Here is a 22,669-nt window from a genome sequence, read left to right as displayed (position 1 = left end):
GCACTGGCAAAACAACCAAAAGTAATGATTTCAGAGCATTGGAAATTAATCAAAGCCACAGCTAAAAGAGAAAATTATCTAAGAGATACTAGTAAACCTCAGAAAAATAGATCTATAATGTTTTAATTTGAGGCTAATTTCTATCCCCTCTCCCTTCAAGCTCATTGGCAGAGTATGTATGAAAAGCCAGCAGTAGAGCAACCAGCTGAGAGGACCGACATCTTGTGATGCTCTATTAAAAGTGCCATCATCTGAGCACAGTCAATATTTTGTCTGAAATTGCACCTCTGTTCCCAGGATGTTTTGGCTATTTTTTGTATAAAGATTTCAGCTCAGTGAAAACAAAGTCCTACCACTGGATGGCGTAAACACCATCAATCTGCTAACAATAGCACAGCTTAGTAAGGCTATGAATGCAGGTAAATAAGGGCTTGGTCAGAAATTTAAAAGACAATCCTGAATAACTAGATAATCATAAGGAGCTTTGAAAAACTCTGACATATTCTTGGAGATCTAAAGTCCCTCACAAATATGGAAAGCTATGTGCATGCCCAGGAAACTACTAAGAAAGAAGAAAAGTCCACCACTCCTTTACCGCTGGCTGGCTGAGGCCCTAAGCAAGGAAGAAGTGAAAGCTGAAGCTGTCTTATAAACTAACTGAAGTTTTAAGCATATATTCTCATACATACTCTCCTTGGCAAAGGATTATGGACTGACATTAAATTACACTGGGCCAGGGATGGCTCCCAGGAAGCAGATAACCATGGGCCACATTGAGGGAATAAAATATTTACAGAATTAATCCAGGAAATTTAACAAAGAAGAAGAAATAAGAAAAACAAAAACAAAAAAAGCAAAAATAGCAAAAAAAGCAACCAACAGAAAAATATTACTGTGGGGGCCAAAATTTGGTACTTACTACTCAAAGACTTTAAATTAGATCTTTTATGGTCAGAGAACCCAAAAAAAAAAAAATTGTTTAAAGAATTAAAAGAAAGCATGAAAGTGATATGTCATCAAATACAGAATATCAATAAAGAGATAGAAATTATAGATTTTAAAAAATTAACATGCTAATTGGAATTCCCATAGAAATCACTTTAAAACATGACTGAAAATATACACAACAAGAAATAAGGCCATCTCCAGTGATGCCAGGCACAAGTTCAACTCAAACTATCCTAGACTCCAGACTAGTCCTATGGACCCAGACTCTACACCTGCCCTAGCACCAGGCCAACCCTAAGCTGCAGGCCAGTTCCTATAGCCCAAGTCTCCAGAGGACCCAGTGTCTACGCCTGCTCCAGTAGACCCAAGGTCCAGGCCCACCCCAGTGGACCCCATTGCCAAAATGAGCCACATGGACTGAGGCACCATGACCACCCTTGCAGACCCATTCCAATGCCCATGGACTCAGGACCCAGACTCATCCCTACAGACTTGGTTTAGACTTGCCCCAGCACCAGACCAGCTCCATGGACTCAGAATGCAGACCCATGTCAGTGGTCCCAGGTTCCAGGCCCATCACAACATCTGAGTGACCCCTAAAGACTCAGGCTCAAGGTTCACACTAGTATCAGCTCAGCTCTTGTAGACTCAGGCTTCAGGCTGGCCCCATTGGATACAGGCTCCTGGCCCATACCCATATGCCAATCAACAAGTCCACCATGGTAGATCAGGGCTACAGGCATAACTCCACAGAACCAGGATTCAGGCCCACCTACCTGCTAACCTGGTATGAGGCCAGCTTGCCTGAGGACTCCAGCAACAAGCCAACCATACCAGATGTTCTGCCCAGAATCTCTGAATCTGGTGAAAGTCTTTTCTAGACAAAGCCAGTATGAAAAATCTGGAATAAAGCTCCTACTTCAAATGGACAGATATCAACATAAGGCAAAAAAAGATGAGAAAACAAGAAGACATACCACCAAAACAACACAATATGCTGCCGATAGCTGACCCCAAATAAATGGAAATATATGAACTTCATCATCAATAATTCAAAGTAATTGTCATTGAAAGGCTCAAGGAACTTCAAGAAAATGCAGATAATTTTATAAAATCAGGAAAACAATAACTGACCAAAATGAGAAATTTAACAGAGTGAATAAAATTATTTTTGAAAATTGAACAGAAATTCTGAAGCTGAAAAATAAATGAATGAAGTTAAAAATGCAATAGAGAGCAGCAACAACAGAATTCATCAATCAGAAGAAATACTGTGACACTGAAGACAAGGCATTTGAATATATACAGTCATAGGAGAAAAAAATGAAAAGGACAAAAATGTCTATAGGATTTGTGGGACAAGATCAAAAGAGGAAATATTCAAAATATAGGAGTTCAAGAAGAAGATGACAAAGACAAATGGCTATAGGAAGATTATTAAAATAACATAAGAAAGCTTTCTAAATCTGGGAAAAGATATAAATATCCAGGTACAGGAAGGACCAAAGGTCTCCAATTAGATCAATCCAAGCAAGATTACACCAAGATATAATCAAACTGTCAAAAATCAAAGACAAAGAGAGGCTCCTGAAAACAATAAGAAAAAAGAAGTAACTAATATATAAGAAAGTTTCAACAAGACTGGTAGGAGATTTCTCAGCACAAATGTAACAGGCCTGGACAGAATAGGATGATATAATCAAAGTGGTGAAAGAAAAATACTGTCAACAAATGACCCAGGAAAGCTGTTCTTCAAAAACTAAGAATGAAGACTTTCTCAGACAGACAAAAGCTAAGAGAGTGTATTATCCTGTAATGGAAGGGTCAAAGCTTACTAAATTTTAGTTAGATAGGAGTAATAAGTTCAAGAGACCCTATGGTGCAACATGATGACTATAGTTAAAAACACCAGATGTAACAGAGGTGTTGAAATTATCACACTGTGACTTCAAAAAGCTATGATTAATATGCTGAGAAATCTAATGGAATAAAGTGGGCAACATGCAAGAACAGATAAGTAATGTAATCAGAGAAACAAATTCTAAGATGTAATAAAAAGGAAATGCTAGAAATAAAAAATGTTATAACAGAAATGAATAATGCCTTTGATGGGCTCATTAGTAGTCTGGACATGTCTGAGGAAAGAATTAGTGAGTTTAAGGATCAGTAAATGTAGAAGCATCCACAACTAAAAAGTAAAGGGGAAAAAAAACTGAAAAAAAGCAGGACAAAAAATCCAAGAACTGTGAGACAAAGACAAAAGAAGTAACATGTGCATAATGGAACTGCCAAAAAAAGAACAAGAGGGAGCGGAAGAAATATTTGTAGCAATAATGACTGATAATTAATATCAGACCAAACCACAGATCCAGAAACTTAAAGGACACTAAGGAGAATAAATGCCAAAAATATACACTTAGGAAAATTATACTTAAACCACAGAAAATCAAATATTTTTAAAAAAATTTTGAAAGAAGTTGTATTAGTTTGTTCTTATACTGCTATATAGAAATACCTGAGACTGGGTATTTATAAAGAAAAGAGATTTAATTGACTCACAGTTCCTCAGGCTGTATAGGAAGCAGGACAGCATCTGCTTGGCTTCTAGGGAGGCCTCAGGAAACTTAAAATCATGGCAGAAGGTGAAAGGGAAACAGGTACATCTTACATGACAGGAGCACGACCAAGGTGGGAGGAGGTGCCACACATTTTTAAACAACCAGATCTCATGATAACTCATTCACTCTCATGAGAACAGAGGGGGAAATCCATTCTTTTGATCTAATCACCTCCCACCAGGCCCTGCCTCCAACATGAGAGATTATAATTCAACATGAGATTTGGGCAGTGACACAGATCCAAACCGTATCAGAAGCCAAAAAGAAATTACCTATAGAGGATCAAGGATAAGAATTACATAGGACTTCTCCTCATACACCACACAAGTAAAAAGAGTGGAGTTAAATATTTAAAGTATTTGGAGAAATGCCAACCTAGAATTCTGCAGTCTGTGAAATTATTCTTCAGAAGTGAAGGAGAAATAAAGATTTTCTCAGACAAGTAAAATTGAAGAAATTTGTTGAGAGTAAACCTGCTTTGCAAGAAATGTTAAAGTTAAGATTTTTCAGGAACCAAAAGAAATGATATTTGTCAGACTTACAACTTAATAAAGAAAAAAAGATAGAGAAAGAAAAAGTGAAGGTAAAAAATTAAAACTTTCATTTTTCTTATATTTAACAGTTTGTTCAAAATGATAATAGCAGCAATGTATTCAATGATCACACCCCATGAATAGGTTTAATGAAAGAAAGCAATGATACAAAAGATGAGAGGAAGGAATTAGAACTACTTTGTTAACATAAGATACTTGTACTATCTGTGAAGTAGTATATTGTTATTTGACAAATAGAGTTGGATTAGTTGTAAATGTATATTGAAAACACTGTGGTAACCACTTGAAGAAGTTTATTTAAATATTTGATTTGCTAATAAAGAAGAGAAAACAGAATCACATAAAATGTTCATTTAAGCCAAAAAAGGTAGAAAAACAGCATAATCTGAAAAAACAAGCAAGAACAAGGGAAATGAATAAAGACCAGTAATAAATATATGACAGATATTAATCCACCTCTATCAATAATCACTATAAACACCAGTGATCTAAATGCACCTATCAAAAGACAGAGATTTTTGAAGAGTGGAACAAAAAACAATATTCAACAATATGTTGTCTATAGGAAACCTGCTCTAAATATAAAGACACATATAGATTGAAAGTAAAAGGATGGAAAAAGATACCACATGTTAACACTAATTGAAAGAAAGTAGGAGTAACTATATTAACTTCAGACAGAGCAGACGTCAGGGCAAGGAAAATTATCAGGAATAAAGAGAGGCATTCCATAATGATAAAGGGGTCAATGTATGTGACCAACAAAAAAGTAATAAAATACATGAGGCAACAGCTGATAGAACTACAAGGAAACATATATGGATCCACTATTAGAGTTGAAGATTTTAACTCCTATAAGTAATAAAGACATTATGCAAGCAGAAAATCAGTATGTACAGAGTTGAACTCAACAACACCATCAGTCACTTGGATATAATTGACATCAATGCAATACTCATACAATAAAAGAATACATTTTTCTCAAGGACACTTATAACAGCCCCTAAGATAGACCATGCTCTGAGTCATAAAATACATGCTAATTGCTAATCAATTTTTTTAAAATAAACATTGTACAATTTATGCTCTCAGATCACACTGTGATGAAAATAGAAGCTACATTAGAAAGGTAAGAGAAATGCTTTCACTTTGACTATGTCACCTCTCCACAACAATGGCATAGCACCCACCACACAGGAAGAATTTCCTTAGGCCCAAGATTTCTACAAGGGAATGAAAAGGGAGCCCATGGTGGACATCCAGCTTCCCCAGCATTCTTGGGTATTCTGCCAGAGGCCCACTTCTGTCTTGCCAAATGGGGAACATTGGAAGTATCACCAGGGATAGACTATGTGGTGTCAGCTAGAAATAGAAAGGTGGGGCCCACAGCAACCAGCACGTGAATCTTGGCTGCGGCTCTGTATTCTGGTCAGCAGAGGCACCCAACCAGAGAGACTCGCCAAAAGCATCTCTCTGCAGGAAGCACAGTTGAGAGATTTGCCAGGCTTAAGCCTTTGTCTAGCTTTGACACCCAGCATCAGAGCTCTGCATAAGGCTCTCCCAGGCTGAGAAGCAAGTCTGCATTTGGACACTGCTACAGAGTGTACCTTCTGGCCCAGCTCAACATGATTAGCTAAGCAGTAACCTAGCCTCAGAGACCTGCATAAGGATGTATCAGGCTGGGAGGCAAGCCAATGTATGAGCGTATCTATGAAGCAGAGCATCTGGCTCTGCCTGACGCTAGCAGTTGAGCAGAGGCCCCGTCAATCTTCAGAGCCCAGTCGGAGGTTCTATCCAGACCCCGGCAGGGAGGAAATCCTATGACTACACATACCTGTGGAATATAGTCTCTGACCGTGACCATTTCAAATAACATTTTCATAATTGAATTTATAGAAGGAAAAGAGAGAAAGGAAGAGCAAGCATATTTAAGAAAATAATGGCTGAAAACATTTCAAATCTGGAAAAAGATGGCAACATACAGATATAGGAAGCTCAGAAGTCTTCAATCAAATTAAACCCAAAGAAAGGTTAACCAAGACATATCATGTTCAAACTATCAAAAATCGAAGACAAAGAATTCTCAAAGTAGCAAGAGATAAGAAACATATCATATTCGAGAGGGTTCCAATACAGCTATCAGCAGACTTCTCAGCAGATATCATGCGGGCCAGGAGAGAGTAGAATAATGTACTCAAAGTGCTGTAAACAACAACAACAAAAGGTCAACCAAGAATATTTTACCTTGCAAAGCTATTCTTTTTATTATTATTTTTTCTTGACACAAAGTCTTGCTCTTGTCACCCAGGCTGGAGTGCAATGGCGTGATCTCGGCTCACTGCAACCTCCACCTCCCAGGTTCAAGCGATTCTCCTGCCTCAGCCTCCTGAGTAGCTGGGATTACAGGCACCTGCCATCGTGCCTGGCCAATTTTTGTGTTTTCAGTAGTGACAGGTTTCACCATGTTCACCAGTCTGGTCTCAAACTCCTGATCTCAGGTGATCCACCCGCCTCAGCCTCCCAAAGTGCTGGGATTACAGGCGTGAGCCACTGCGCCCGGCCCTTGCAAAGCTATTCTAAGGAAATAAGAGAAAAATTAAAACTTTCCCAGACAAAAAAAAAAAAAAGCTAAGGGGTGTCATCATAACTACACCTGCCTTACAGGAATCATGAAAGGGAGATATTTAAGCTGAAACCAAAAAAACAATGATACAAATTAACAACATAAAACATATAAAAGTATAAAACTTGGTGATATAAATAATACACAGTCATATTCAGAATACTCTGGTACTATAATGGTAGTACATAAAGCAATTTTATCTCTAATATAAGTGTTAGAAGAAAAACACCTATAACTACAATAAACTAAGGGATACAAATTACACAAGATACACATTTTGACATCCAAATAACAAATAGGGGAAAAAGTACAATGCAGACATTTTGTATTGAAAGTTAAGTTGTTATCAGCTTTCAAAGCCTGGTACAACTACAAAATATTTTATTTGTGCCTCATGGTAACCACAATACAAAAACTTATAATAGTTGCACAAAATATAAAAACTAAGAAATCAAATCATACCAGCACAGAAAATCATCAAATCACAAAAGACAGTAAGAGAGGAGGAAAGAAACAAAGGATGGTTTAAAAAGAAAATAAACCACAAAACAGCAATAAGAGTTCTTATATATTAATAATTACCTAGAATGTAAATTGACTGCATTCTCCAATAAAAAAATAAAGTAACTAAATGGACTGGAAAACAAAATGCAACTATTTGCTGCCTACAAGACACTCGCTTCACCTTTAAGGACACATAGAGACTGAAAGTGAAGGAGTGAAGAAAGATATTTCCTGAAAATAGAAGCCAAAAAGAGAAGAAATAGCATACTTAACACCAAATGTTAACAGGTATGTGGAGAAAATAAGCCCTTCATATTGTCACTGGAAGTGTAAAATGACACCATGACCTTGTAAAAATATGTGGTTATTCATTCAAAATTTAAATATACACCTGCCATATGATTCAGCAATTCATTGCTAGGCACTTACCTCTGAGAAATAAAAACATATGTCAAAAACAAAAAACAAAAACTTGCCCACATATTTATAGGAGTTTATTCACAATAGCCAAAACCTGAAATTGAACTAGGCAAGAAAACTTTTATCTGAAATGTTTCAGTTATTTTAGAAACAAAGCCTGGGTTTTTTAAAATAAAGATTAATAATGTATGATTTTCTGTGGCTGCAATAAAAGTATAAAAGTGTTTCTTAAAATATTCTTTATACCATCTCGCTGGGCGCAGTGGCTCATGCCTGTAATCCCAGCACTTTAGGAGACCAAGATGGGCAGATCACTTGAGGTCAGGAGATCAAGACTAGCCTGGCCAACATAGTGAAACCCGGTCTCTACTAAAAATACAAAAATTAGCCGGGCGTGATGGCATGTGATTGTAATCCCAGCTACTTGGGAGGCTGAGGCATGAGAATTGCTTGAACCTGGGAGGTGGAGGTTGCAGTGAGCTGAGATCCCACTACTGCATTCCAGCCTGGGTGACATATAATGACCATATAAATGATTATATGGTCTCTATTTTCAAAAATTACTAAAAAGCAAACAAAACAAAACTTCATAGTAGATGGCAGGGTCATAGAGGGTAGCTTATCCCATGCCTCACACTCTTTTACTGCATCTGGCTCTTACATAGTGCCCCTTCATGCTCTTCTTTCTTAATTTTTAATAGCTTTATTGAGGCATAATTGACATACAATAAACAAACTACTGTATGTATTTAAAGTACACAATTTGGTAAGCCATTAATACAATAAGATAGTGCGTATGTCACCCCCAACAGTTTTCCCATGCCCCTTTGTCATCCCTCTTGCTTATCCCTCCTCAAAACCCTCCCTCCCCCAGGCATCTACTGATCTGCTTTTTATCACTACAGATTAATTTGCATTCTCTAGAGTTTTATACACATTTAATAATACAGTATATATGCTTTCTTGTTTGACTTATTTCATTCAGCAGAATTATCCTGAGATTCATCCATGTATATAAGTTATCAGTCCCTTTTTTATTTCTAAATTATATTCAATTTTATGGATATATCACAATTCATTTATTCATTCACCTATTGATGGAACTTGCATTGTTTCCAGTTTTGAGCTTTTACAAATAAAGCTACTATGAACATTTACATATAAGTCTTCATACAGACATATGCCTTCATTTCTCTTTAGTAAATACGTGAATCGTAGGGTATATGCATGTTCCACTTTTCAAGAAACTGCTAACCTGTTTTCCAAAGTGGTTGTAGCATATTACATTTCCACCCACAGGCTGAGTATTCCAGTTCCTCCATACTTTCACTCTCTTCTTACAGTGCACTTACTGTATATCTTTCTGTATTAATGATTTATCAAATCATATACTTTAAATATGTCCAATACCATCCCAACGGAGGGCAGGAATCAAAACAAGTGTTTCTGCTTGTTTTATTCAGATAAGTTTTTCCCAGAAAAACTTCATGCTCCAGAGAAGAACACCTGCTCCACAGGGCCTTATTGATGCATTTCCTCAACAAGGTGGCTCTTTTCTAAATAAAACCAGATTATTTTGACATAACTATTGCCTGTATAGTTGAGAAAATGAAATATTTACCAAATATACTTCATTTTAAAGACTGGATTATATCAACATACCAAAATGTACTAAGCAATACAGTCGTATGTTTAGGTTATAAAATGAAATAATAAACATTTTATTTTCATTTGTCTTTCTTTAAGGGAGATTTGTTCCAAAAGAATAAATTAGTTGAGATTACTATACAACATACAACAGCAACTTCAATAAACGCATCCTTTATCCAGTGAAGTTGGTTTCAGAATTCAGTAGTTTAAGCTTTAGTAATTATTATCTAATTCATATTAGATAGAAGGAAATATACATATCTTTTTAAATTTAACTTTAAGTTCCGGGGTACATGTGCAGGTTTGTTATATAGGTAAACCTGTGTCATGGGGGTTTGTTTTACAGATTATTTCGTCACCCAGGTATTAAGCCTAGTACCCATTAGTTATTTTTTCTCATCCTCTCCCTTCTCTCACCCTCACCCTCCAATAGGCTCCAGTGTGTTGTTTCCCTCTATGTGTTCATGTGTTCTCATCATTTAGCTCCCATTTACAAGTGAGAACAGGCAGTATTTGGTTTTCTGTTCCTGCATTAGTTTGCTTGGGATAATGGCCTCCAGCTCCTTCCATGTTCCTGCAAAGAAAATGATCTTCTCTTTTTTTATGGCTGCATAGTATTCCATGGTGTATATGTACTACATTTTATTTATCCAATCTACCATTGATGGGCATTTAGGTGGATTCCATGTCTTTGTTATTGTGAATCATGCTGCAGTGAACATATATATGCATGTGTCTTTATGACAGAATGATTTATATTCCCTTGGATATATTTCCAGTAATGGGACTGCTGGGTCAAATTGTAGTTTGTTTTTGTCTTTGAGGAATCACCACACTGTCTTCCACACTAATTGAACTAATGTACACTCCCACCCACAGTGTATAAGTGTTACTTTTTCTCTAAAACCTTATCAGCATCTGTCATTTTTTGACTTCTTAGTAATAACCATTCTAACTGGTGTGAGATGGTATCTCGTGTTTGATTTGCATTTCTCTAATGATCAGTGATGTTGAGTTTTTTATCATATGCTGGTTGGCCACATGTATGTCTTCTTTTGAAAAATGTCTGTTCCTGTCCTTTGTCTGCTTTTTAATGGGGATGTTTGGTTTTATCTTTGTAAATTTGTTTAAGTTTCTTACAGATGCTGGATATTAGACCTTTGTGAGATGCATAGTTTGCAAAAATTTTCTCTCATTCTGTAGGTTGTCTGTTCATTCTGTTGATTGTTTCTTTTGCTGTGCACAGAAGTTGCTTGGTTTAATTAGATCCCATTTTTCAATTTTTGTTTTTGTTGCAATTGCTTTTGGTGTCTTTGTCATGAAATCTTTGCTTATTTCTATATCCAGAATGGTATTATCTAGTTTGTACAGGAGAGATATAGATATAGATATAGATATAGATATAGATATATAGATATAGATATTCAAATATAGACAAAGAAATAAATATAATCAATAAGGATCTTCTTAATATCATGTCACCTCTCAGATCCTATACATGGACAAAGTGCAATTATGCAGCAACGTTATATATATGCATGCCATTCTCTACCATCTTTTAGATAAAATCCTAAATATCTAGCTAGATAGCACCTATCTTTCCAACAAAATTTTCTACAGCTCTCCTTCTTCCACTCCAAAATGAACCATAACAAACTCCTGAAATGTTAGCTCTCTGATATTCTGAAACTGTATAGCACTATGAATTTGCCTACATTATTAACAATTTTTTTACATTCTATTCACATTTAACATGCACTTGTTTGTCTTCCTCAATAGTCTGAAAATTCCTTGAGTGCAGAGACCATTTCTTTTCTGTCTTTTTATCTACTAATGCAGAGCATAGATTACAGAGTATAGAATAGGTATTCAATAAATTGTCAGTGAAGAAATAAACTTGTTTATGATATCAAAAATTGTATCATCTCCAGAATGGTTTATTCCTATTGGGATCCTGACACATCTGCAGTTCTGACCGTCTTTGTAATGATCCTCCTCTGCTGAAAAGATCAACATTTATATAAACCTTTTACTTTAAAAAAAATGTTTTACTTTAATATACTTGTCAATGATGCATATGGATAATTTCCAATGACCAAATGATTATTTTTCTCTATTGCAGGTGTCTTACGCTTTAGTAGTAAACATCATAAGTGCCTGTATTTCAGTGATTGGTCTGCTTTTACTATCAATTGAGCTTATAAAATATAGTAAAAGTTCAAAAAATCCTTTTTGGCCACAAGTAAGTACCAGGTTTCTGTGAGAATCTCATCACAATTTTAGAATTATGTGTTAAATATTTACTAAGTGATCAGAGTACTTATGTACAATGCAAGTCATGGAGGTAACCCTCACCGTTAGTTTACCTCATGGTATATGCATCTATTAAAAATGTGAATCAAACTACGAGTTATATTTCTAAACCCAAGACCACCCAAAACCTTAAGTAAACAAATGAAAGGTATTATAAATATTAATAGATGCCTTTTGAGTGACTAAGCATTATATTCAATTCTGGACCCACCTGATAGCCATGATATTTTTATGATGGGCAGCCCAGTTCATTCCAGGTTCCTGCATCTCTCTGAAGTCAGTTCTCCCAGGCCTTAAAAGATCAAGTTTGTTATAGCAAGACTTGGTCTTCCAAGAAGGAACGGGCATACTCACGTACCTGTGATACCCAGGGGTTTATGTTCAATGTCAGGGCTGTAGTTTATAAAAAGAATAAAGCTGAACTCTGTACACATATGTAATTTTGAATGCATGAGTACTCAGTTCTATATCGTTCACGACTATGTGGACATTTTTGCACTGCCTGCTTTGAGTCTGTCAGTTGTTCAGCAGGTCTGTGGGAGTCTAAGTGTGTTCACATTTGCATTTCAGTATCTGTGTATATCTATGTTCCCATTCATGTGGAACTGTGGACATATGTGCATTTATCTGTACACGTTTGTTGGTGTATAGAGAAGGGGCTAGGAGGTCAAGAAGGTGGAAGTCAGGGCTAAGCAAGTTGTGTAGAAATTGAAGCGTAAGGGCCAAAGTCTTCTCTAGGATTTCTGTCCTTCTGCTCTATCCCATCTGTCCAGGGCTTGATGATGGGCAAAACAGTGGGGACTTTTACCAATACTTAGAAATCAGCTTTTCTGAATTGAACCCATTAGATATTGCCTATATTTAAATTCCTAACTCATTAAGTAAACTCTCCTTACTTCAACATCCAAAACTCTTGGTTAATTATCTAGTTGCAAAGAATACACCAGTTTGCATTTTGCTGGATTTTTCTTATTTCTATGTAACTTTGAAAGTGATTTTACCGTGAGTACAACTGTAAACCTCCTTAGGGGACCATTTATGTCTCTGATTCAATAAAGAAATGAGTTTAGAAATTTTAAACTACTTGCTCAGAGTCACATGGCTAGTCACTTACAGATCATTTTTTCTAATGCAGAATGGTTTTAAATTCTAAATTATCTTACCCCACAGAATTGAGCTTTTACAAAAATCAATTCAGTGGCACATCAAAGAATCATTTTGCTGCTGCAGAGAATGTTAATATTTTATGACACATACCCTGATGGATACCTTAAAGTGGTATCTTAAATAAATAGAAACATAAAGATGTTGCTTAAGATTGTATTTGTATAACAAGAATGCCTCATTTTATTGGATTGATCTTTAATTATGATCTTAACTCTTTCATTTTTCTAATTTATCTCTTAAACTATCAATATTCATATTAGTAGGAAATCCAGAATCTTCCTTCTGAGGTCCCCTCCCTGTTGACCCTCTCAAGTTACTCAAAACCACTGGGATCCAAAGGTTCAATATTGACTCCAAACCCTTAGTTAACAGAGTCATGGAGTATCTCATCAGTCCACCAGCGTGCCCTTAATTTCCACTGCCATGGTTCAGTCACTACTAAATGGTGTCATTATTTAACACTGATCTGAGTAGACCGTGGTGACCTTGTCATAAAAGTGCATTGAGTACTGAAGAGGCTTGGGCTTCCAATATTACAGATTCTGTATTATTGTTTCCAACCCAGCTATCCTGTCAGGATATGGATCTATTGGGGCTTATAGACAGAGGCACAATCCCAGGAGGAAATTCCTACCCCCAGGCCACATAAGCCCTTGTGTTGAGTCCAGGTTACAAGTCCAAACATTCTTTTCTTTCATTGTTTCTCTTTAGCGTCCTTTCCTATCAACAGGGCAGATTTGTATATGTTTCTCTATTAAATAAGTTCTACAACACTAAACCTCAAGGGTGTCACAATTCCATCTTCCCCAGAGATTTATTGGCCTCAGTGAAAATTTCCTGTCATTATCCACAACAATAAACAAGAAAACACAATCAATGATTCTCATCATCCACTTGGGAGAAATGTATCAGTTTATCATCATCCTCAATAATTATCAGTTATAATTACGATTAAAAAATATTTAAAATTCTCTTGTTGAGGGTGCAGGATATGGTCGGTCATTTTTCTCTTCTGTTTTTCTTCTTCAATTTTAAGATATATTTATCAATTCTAAAGCGCTCACATAGAAAGATCTGTAAGGAATGTACATTTTGTTTTTGGGTACAGAAAACTGGTAAACTCCTTTCGGAATATCTGTTCATATTAACCATCTTGGAGTTGTCTGTCACAAGTATAGTCATCCACTGGGCATTCCAAGCAAAATATACAGGAAGATAAAAATGCAGTGAGTATCCCATTTCTCCCTTAGTAAATCAGAGGATGTTGTCTTCTGTTATGAACACTATTTGAATAACTAAGGTTTTGATATGAATTAAGTATAAATAATGCCACCACTAAGCTCTGATTGTAGATAACTGAGAACACTCGGCACTAACTGTCGTGCATTTACATGGGTCCCTCCACAGCTGAATAATCTTCCCTTTTATAAAAGTGTTTTGCATTACAGGGTACTTTTATGTCCACACCGTATGAGAGAATAAGGTAGAAGACATGTGATTTTCTGGCTCAGGTCTGTTTAATTCAACAGATATTACCCTGGAAACAAAAAGCTTTGTAGAAGTTGTTACCAGGCACGGGGATATGGGACTACTGAAGTCTGAAGCCTTTATTTCTCAAAATTTGGGAGAACAAGTCGACTATCTAAGTGTAGAAATTTAGTGTCTTCAGAAACCAAGATGTGGGAGTAATGGAGAAGTTGAAAAAGATGGTAAAAACCTTTTTTCAATAAAGCTATTTTCCTACTTTCTCCATTCCAACTAGTTCATGTCTAAAGGAAAACTTAACCTCCATTTGACCTCAATCTCATTAAATCAGAGAACTTCAGTGAAAGATATTCCCACCCATTTTCCCCAGCACCCAATCAACAGGCTGAGGCTTAGGGATCTGTGAGATCATAGAAACAACTGAGAAGGAGACCAAAGTTAACACAAAGAAGAAAATGAGTTGTCCATATATCCTAGACCACATGTGTAGAAGGGTTTAGGAAATTTAAGCTTCCTCCCCATTTTACCACTTTCTAATCTCATCTGTTTGACCTTTTGACCTGCCTTCTTACCTAGGTCTTAATCTCTTCAGGTTGCTATTCTGTGCCTTGACTTTTCCAACTGTACCTCTATAGCTTTTGTATAGGCAACACCATATATACCTACAGCTTGGTAGATGTATACCATCTATAAATTGATAATAATCCAAATGTTGAATCTCCACCCTAGACTTTTCTACTGAGCTCTAGGCTCATATTGCCAACTTCAAATGATTCCAAAGCACCTCAAATAAAACACATCTAAAACTGAACTAATCATCTCACCCACAAAGTGATTACCTTGTCTTTTCCATTTAAGAGCACCACCATCTACTTGGCTGTCCTGGCCAGGGAGCTGAGAAATACTCTCAAATTGAAACTAGCTGATAATCTTTTTTATATGATCCCTTAAATGTACTTCAGTTCTGTCCTCTGTTTCTTCATCTCCCCAAATGAAAGTTCAAACAGGCAACACTCACCACATGAAAGCCTGATATTCTAGCACAACATTCATTTCTGCAATAAATTAGCCCAATCTACCTTCTTGACTTCATTTCCTACCACTCACTCCCATAAACGCTGTGCTCCAGCCTCACCAATTTACTTATCATTCCATATAGATACCTTGTTAAGTTTACCATCTTAATTTACAAATAGCTTTGTTTAGGAATCTCTATTTTGAATTAACCTGATAAAATGAATTAGGAGGGAGAGGAATTTATCATATAGATTTCTTTTCTCGTATTTCCCACTTTCTCTTGACACTCAGAGGCTACATCTTCATTTGTACTGCAAAAGTCATTTACTTTTCAAAACATGTGAATTAGCTATAATTCCAGATGAATTAGGGTATTGAAAACCTATTATCTGGATCACTGATTGCCTTTCAATGAATTTTCTTTAAGTAAGGTATTAAAATGGGGAGCTGAAGTTCCATCTAAAGGTATTCAAACTCAAAATCTCAAAAAAATATGGCTCTACCTAAAAGCAAAGTAAACAAAAACACACCACACACACGCGCGCGCACACACACACACACACACACACACACACAGGTCTTATTCTTAATTCTTCTCTGAATAAAGTGAAAAGAGAACAAACATGGATTGGGTATATAAGGACATATAGATTTCTACTCCAACTAAATAGAATTTAAACTGATAGGTATTCAATGCTATACTTAATAATGCAATCAAGTTTGAGTAGAAAACAGTATGTCCTTTATGATGAGTCATTGTCTTGGGGACTGTCTTGTCATATGGCATTGTCTTTGGCTTTCAATCTATAGAAACAAAAGGGAAGGGAGGATGGAAACCAGGGAGAAAGGGAGAGAGGACAAAGAAAGAAACTAAAAAGTATCAAAAGCACGTGGTTTAATTTAAAAATCTCGCCTGGTGGGGTGGTTCACACCCATAATTCCAGCACTTTGAGAGGCTAAGGCAGGGGAATTGCTTGAGCTCAGGATTTTGAGACCAGCCTGGGCAACACAGTGAGACCCTATCTCAAATAAAATAAAATAAATAAAATAAAATAGAAAAAATTACCCAGGAGTGGTGGCACATACCTGCAGTCCTGTAGCTAGTTAGGAGGGGAAGGTGGAAGGAGGGCTTGAGCCCAGGAATTCAGGGTTACAGTGAGCGATGATAGTGCCACTGCACTCCAGCCTGGGTGACAGATAGAGACCTCATCTCTAAAAAATAAATAAATAAAATAAAAATCTCAATGATGAGAATACTTCTATTAGAATTATTTCCAAAATTCTACCCCAGATTTTATAGTTCTTTATTTTAGAGTCTATTAATGATCAATGTACTGATACCTAACTTAACCTCAGGTTCATAGCAGAAGGAGATCCTTTTTCTACATATTAAAGAAACCATCGGTGAGCTCAGTCAAGGACGAAAGTTTAGTGACAGATGAAGAACTTCATTCTGTTCAAGAGGCTTCTTGGAAAATGTAATTTCATTAAATCCATGTCAGTATTCTCTTTCCCCTATTTCATTAATAAAAATGAAAATTGATGAATGTGGTTATTTTTGTCTATGTGGGGAACTGTGCATGAATTTATCTCAGTTTGAATATGGTCAGCCTGAATTAAGAGATTCTTCCATGTAAGAGAAATTCTATGAATGGGCACATGTTTCTAGAGTAGAATCTATACCTAAAATTGATAATGACGTAATAAATGCTAACTCGAGAAAATTATTTCATTGTGAGAAGGAGACTTCACATAAATGATAAATAATCCCATTACTTGTGAAGGCTTCTTTGCTGATTAGCTCTAAATACTACTTCTAATTATTTCTTTCTCACTGGATATTATTAAAACAGGCATAGCTTACATATAGTGAAGAAGGTATATTACAATTAGCCATATCTTTATGTTATTGAGACTACATGAATAGCTGCTGGATTTATTTTGTCTAGAAAGTCCAGCTCCCAAAACGTTACATATTTTTGCCTATAATTTTACACTGTGGCTTATCACACTCAAATTTTAAGTAAATTATCTTAGAAATGTTTTGTTGTGTCTATAAGGATGCTTCCTATTTTTAAAATTTTCTTTGATGTCCATACTCCACTCCCCCTTCCCTCCCTCCATGAGCAATTGTTCCACTTTATAAAACATTTTTGTCAGTATCTCCCCAAAAATGTATGGCATTCTATTGTGGGAATGTATTTGGAATCCATGAAGATCATACACACTGATAAATTACATGCACAAATTTTGCTCCTCCCAACAGTAAGTTTTAAAGATCTATCCATGTTGCTATCAGTACCTCTATCAGTTGATTTTAAATGCTGCCTAAAAGTCTGTGCCATGCACCCAGCACATTAACACATTCGCTATCCCAGGAATGGGCAACTGGGTCCCCCCATCTTACCCCTTAAGTAATTTGGGGGGATATAAATTCAAGATTAGAGTATCTGTGTTATTTATGTATATGCCATTTGTTTATGAAATGCAAAAATTCCCACCATTTAGAACCATCTCCTGTTGCAGGTCCTTTATTATTGTGTACTTTTTCTTCAGTCTAGTCTGCATACTTTTAGTCTCTCAGGAATTCACAGATTCTGGCTCACCAAGAGAGCTGCTTCTTATTTTTCAATGTGGCAATGGAATTTTTTTTGTAGGGGTGCTCCTTGGAATTGGAGTTCATATGAGGAATAAGTAGCATCTGTTTGGTCTACCTTCATGAACTAGAAACCACAAGTGTGAGAGAGACTTGTACAAATGTATGGGTTGAGAAGAAATACGAAGCAGGGAGTAATATTTGAATATACTGGGGAGAAAGAGATAATTGATGGATTAAGGTTTATAAGCCCTTTGAAGGAAATGAGATTAGTAGCACAGGAACAGATTACACTTTAGAACCCAGGAAAGATACCTAATTCTGATCAAGTAAGAAAATAGTGAATCAATAGCTTTAATGTAAATGTTTTTTATCCATTTCTCCATATGAGGAGGATAAGAAAGAACATGAGAGCCTTTGTCTGTCCTTTGAAAATATTGACAAGGAAGTCATTTAGGAGTGAGGAGTAGTAATGAATAAAGTACTTGTTTGGATTAAGAGTTGCCAGGAATCAGAGGAAAAATTGGCCAAATTATACTCAACGATTTAATTAGAAGCACAGATGAAGACACTGGACTTTCAAATGACATCTTTGTTGGGTGTCTATCCATGCCATTGTGAGTTTCCCTAAAATATCCTACACAGAAAAGGTGGCATTACAAGGTGGTAAACTTGCATTTTGGGTTTTAATAAGAAGATAATTAGTTGGATCTGTGGGATCCAGGCTGAATGAGGAAGGATATGATGCCAGAAATTTTGAAAGAAATGTAGAGATCGGGGGCCAATAATCTGAAAAGGGGCTACTAACACGTAAGATGCCGTTGTGCAAACTAGACAGAAGTACCCTGTTCAAAAGGACAGACTGCTCAATAACAGCTCCTCTGGGAAAATGAAATAGACGATGAGTCCCCTCTGAACAGTACAATTAGAAATTGAGGCCCCTTCCTCCTAACTGATCAACCCAGCACCAAGGAAGTCTGCCCTGCAAGTGGAGATCAGGTGCAATTGCAGCGCCAATCTTTAACTCCATTCACATGCATCCTTGAACAAGGTCCCAGCTTTAGAGCCTGAGCTAGTTTAACACAAAGAATAACTCTAGATAGGGATGCCATGTCAGATCTGAAAGATATTTGTTTTTTATCACAGAGCAGGATATCACCATTGAGATACTGGAAAGAATGAGCTGTTAATGTAAATATAGGGTAGCTCCTCCATTCATCCATACATTCATCATAAACTACTTTTTGACAATCTACTTTGCACCAGGCATAATGCTTGCTTCTGGGAACAGATTTAAACAAAAGAGACAAGATCCTGCCTTCAGGGAGCTTATATTCTAGGGAAAGGAAGTCAGTGACACTATATGGATCACGCACTGGTCAACAAAGCAAATACATAAAAATTGAAAAGGCCAATCTCTCCCTCCCCCATAAAAAAAGAAAAAGAATCATAGTCACCCTTGTAGGGTGTTCATTATTTCAAAATTTCATAAGTAAAGAGATAAAACATACATCTTGCCTTTCATTTTTATAACAGTTTCATTGAGATATAATTCAAATATTATAAAATCTGCCCACTTAAAGTGTATAGTTTAGTGGCTTTTAGTATATTCACAGAGTTGTGTAAATAACAGCACCTAATTTTGGACCCAAACCCCTTAAGAGTAATTCTTATTCTCCACCACTTACCTCAGTGTTAGCAAACCACTGGTCTACTTTTTGTCTCTGTGGATTTGCCTACTGGGGCTGTTTTATATGAATGTCTTTTGTGACTTGCTTCTTTCACTTACCATAATGATTTCAAGGCTTACTCATGCTGTAGCATAAACTAGAACTTTGTTGTGTTTCATTGTCAAATAATACATTATATGGATATACCAAATATTATTTGTTCATTCATTAGTCTATAGGGATTTGGGTTGTTTTCACTTTTGGCTATTAGGAATATATAGGAATGCTCCTATGAACATTTGTGTGCAAGTTTTTTTATAATGAGGACTTTCCTGACTCCCCTCATTTCCATTGACCCCACCTCCCTTTCATACTTTATCATTCTCCTTAGCTCTCATTATTCTTAACATGCTATACATTTTCCTTATGAATCTTATTATTAGCTTCCTTATTCTTATTAGAATTTCATCTGTTTTATTCACTACTGTATCCCCAGCCTTGTGAACAATGCCTAGCACATACTGGCACCAAGTGGAAATTTGCTGAATTAATTTATCATAAAAACGCCAAACATAAAAGAGTTCAACGAACATGACTGTCATCTATTACTCTTAATTAGCCAGCTGATGCTAACACTTTAATATGTTAGACAAAACCTTGCAATCATTCATCTGTTCCTACTATGTGTTGAGGATAGTTGTTAAACACTGAGAATACAACTTAAACTGTCAGGTTCGGCTTGAAGGACATATATGCACCCTGCTTATCGCAGTGGAATATGTTTGTAAAACATCTTTGGTTTTCAAAGTTCTGCAGCATGAGCATATGAGGTACCTGAGCGGGTATCATCCCCACTCTACCAAAGAATAAGCTGAGGACCGAAGGAGTTAAGTGCAGTGCTGTATCCACCACATTTTGCAGAGGATTCTTAGCGGCAAGGAGCTTCTGACAATGTTGCTGCTTCTAAGCGGGGGTGTGTCTGGGGTTAGTAGTGAGGCCCCCACGTGATCAGCCCGCCGACACATCAAGCACAGCCTCTTCCCCCTGGGTGTGCCAGGCCCAAGGACAGAGGATAAAGCCCACACAGCCAGGAAAGGGCGGCATCGTTGTCAGCCCCTACCCCACCCTCGTCTTGGGAACCTGCAGGCTCCGCGGAGCCACGGGAGCCCCACCGCGCCTCAGGTGCCCACGCGGGTCTCTCGCACAGCCGCGCTCTTGGACGTTAGAACCCCGCGAGGCGAGGTGAGGGGCACCACCGAGGAAGCACCCACCGGGCTCCCGGGGCTGCCAGGCCCCGCATTGAGGAAGTTGAATGCCAGATCACACTCTCTGGGCCCAGGCGTGAGTGGAGGGATCCCTGGTTGGATTTTCACTGGCGCTGGGAATAAAACTAGCACCTGCTGAGGGTCAGGTGTTCCCCACCACCCCATAGTCATAGTGTTTTCCAAATCACTTCCAGTTGGAAAGAGCCTCAATTAATACATTGTGGCACTTTTCACGTATTTCTTTCAATATTTTTTCTTCCAATGTGTGTTTTCAGTAAGTGACCTGGTTGACACACCCAGCATCCTCTCATGTAAAAATAAATTGGCTAATTGACAGGAGGAGAATATGGAGATAGTGTAGTGAACTGGGGATCCCAGGGTCATGGTTGTGGCAAGAATGACTCTTACTTTCCATCTTTTACCGTATTTCTATATCCTTTTTAGCTTAGGAGATGTGCCTTGGGTTTTGCACTAGAGATGATATCAACAGAAACTCATATTTTGGATGATAGGAATGGTGGATTTCCAAGAACAGTGACTCAAGAGTTTCCCTGATTTTGTATTCCCTTTCCCGACTGGCCTACAAAGCTTTAGGAGGGAGAACCCTCAACCAGGATTATATAAGAGATTCCACTGCTGCTCCTCTGGAGCAGGCCACAGAGTCCTCGTGTGAAAAGTGGCTCTTCTGAGAATCACCTCCTGAAATTCATATTGTCTGCACGTATAAATTCAATGTGATCCTTAATATTGAAACCGAAGTTTGCCTTCTCAAGACTTTTTAGTACCTGCCACATGTCTCAGTCATCTGTTCTATCTCCTTGGGTTCATCTGCTATGGAGAAAGACAGTGTGTGTCTTTGGGGTAACCTTCCAAGGCTGCCCAAAACTAATTCAATAAATGCCAGAGAACCTATGCTCTAAGGCTGAACTTCCCAAACATGTTTCATAACTGGCATAAACAAATCTACCCATCTATACCTAATGTGGTAACACGTCATGCATTTCCTGGTAACGCATCAGCCAGGAAAGGGAATACACAATCAGGGAAACTCTTAAATCACTGTTCTTGGAAATCAACCTTTCTTATCATCCAAAATATGAGTTTCTGTTTATATAATCTCTAGTGCAAAACCCAAGGCACAAGATACCCAAAATGGGTAGAAAGGATTCTCCCAGCAATTATTGTATTCCAACAATGTGCAAACTCATTGCTAGAGCCAGATACTGTGACACTGTGAGATTTTGCAGCAACAATGATGTATATGGGAAGGCACTTAAAAACCATAAGGTACTTAAATATCACACAGTAGTGGAAATGTCAGCGGTCAGGAATGGATGGAGTGCTGTGTGGGAAAAAGAAGTGTAGGCCAAATATACCTGGCTCCAATGTGCCACACAAAGAAATGTGTACTGTGACCTGAAGAGAACGAGGAGTCATCGAAAGATTTTTTCCTTTCCAACTTTTGTTTTAAGTTCAAGGGGTACATGTCCAGGTTTGTTAGATGGATAAACTGCATGTCATAGGGGTTTAGTGTACAGATAATTTTATTACCCAGCTAATAAGCATAGTACTTGTAGTATTTGAAAGGTAGATTTTTTTTTTTTTTTGAGACATTGTCACCCCAGCTGGAGTACAGTGGCAATCTCAGCTCACTACAACCTTCGCCTCCCAGGTTCAAACGATTCTCCGGCCTCAGCCTCCCAAGTGCTGGGATTATAGGTGCCTGTCACCATGCCCAACTAATTTTTTGTATTTTTAGTAGAGACAGGGTTTCACCATGTTGGCCAAGCTGGTCTTGAACTCCTGTCCTCATGGTTTGCCTGTCTTGGTCGCCCAAAG

General features: G+C 37.3%; 3 protein-coding genes across 15 annotated transcripts in view; 2 read left to right on the top strand and 1 right to left on the bottom strand.

Annotated features, from left to right (window-relative positions):
- Nucleotides 1-16,842, top strand: part of LOC105464632 (membrane-spanning 4-domains subfamily A member 12-like) — a 37,647-nt gene extending 20,805 nt beyond the window's left edge. For 3 of the 4 annotated variants that reach the window (XM_071074551.1, XM_071074550.1, XM_011712665.3), the window contains 3 exons: nt 11,440-11,559; nt 13,906-14,023; nt 16,656-16,842. In XM_071074551.1, the coding sequence (XP_070930652.1) occupies nt 11,440-11,559; nt 13,906-14,016 (231 nt within the window). In that variant the 3' untranslated portion in view covers nt 14,017-14,023; nt 16,656-16,842. Of the gene's footprint in view, nt 1-11,439; nt 11,560-13,905; nt 14,024-14,326; nt 14,507-16,655 lie in introns of all 4 variants that reach the window. The other variant, XR_011610541.1, reaches the window with a different exon arrangement.
- The window catches only part of LOC105464631 (membrane-spanning 4-domains subfamily A member 4A-like), a 356,637-nt gene that overhangs the window by 332,922 nt on the left and 1,046 nt on the right, over nt 1-22,669 (bottom strand). The gene's annotated exons all lie outside the window — the stretch shown is intronic.
- LOC105464633 (membrane-spanning 4-domains subfamily A member 8-like) overlaps nt 20,775-22,669 on the top strand; it is a 62,535-nt gene continuing 60,640 nt past the window's right edge. For 4 of the 10 annotated variants that reach the window (XR_011610539.1, XM_071074547.1, XM_071074549.1 and 1 more), the window contains exon 1: nt 20,775-20,906. The gene's annotated coding sequence lies outside the window, so the exon portion shown is untranslated. The remainder of the gene's footprint in view (nt 20,907-22,669) is intronic. The other 6 variants (XR_003014100.2, XR_003014098.2, XR_003014099.2 and 3 more) reach the window with 3 other exon arrangements.

Source organism: Macaca nemestrina, chromosome 12 (genome assembly GCF_043159975.1).
Source record: "Macaca nemestrina isolate mMacNem1 chromosome 12, mMacNem.hap1, whole genome shotgun sequence".
Classification (NCBI taxonomy): domain Eukaryota; kingdom Metazoa; phylum Chordata; class Mammalia; order Primates; family Cercopithecidae; genus Macaca; species Macaca nemestrina.
Note: the sequence above shows the minus strand (reverse complement) of the source record. Positions and strands in the feature narration are given on the sequence as shown.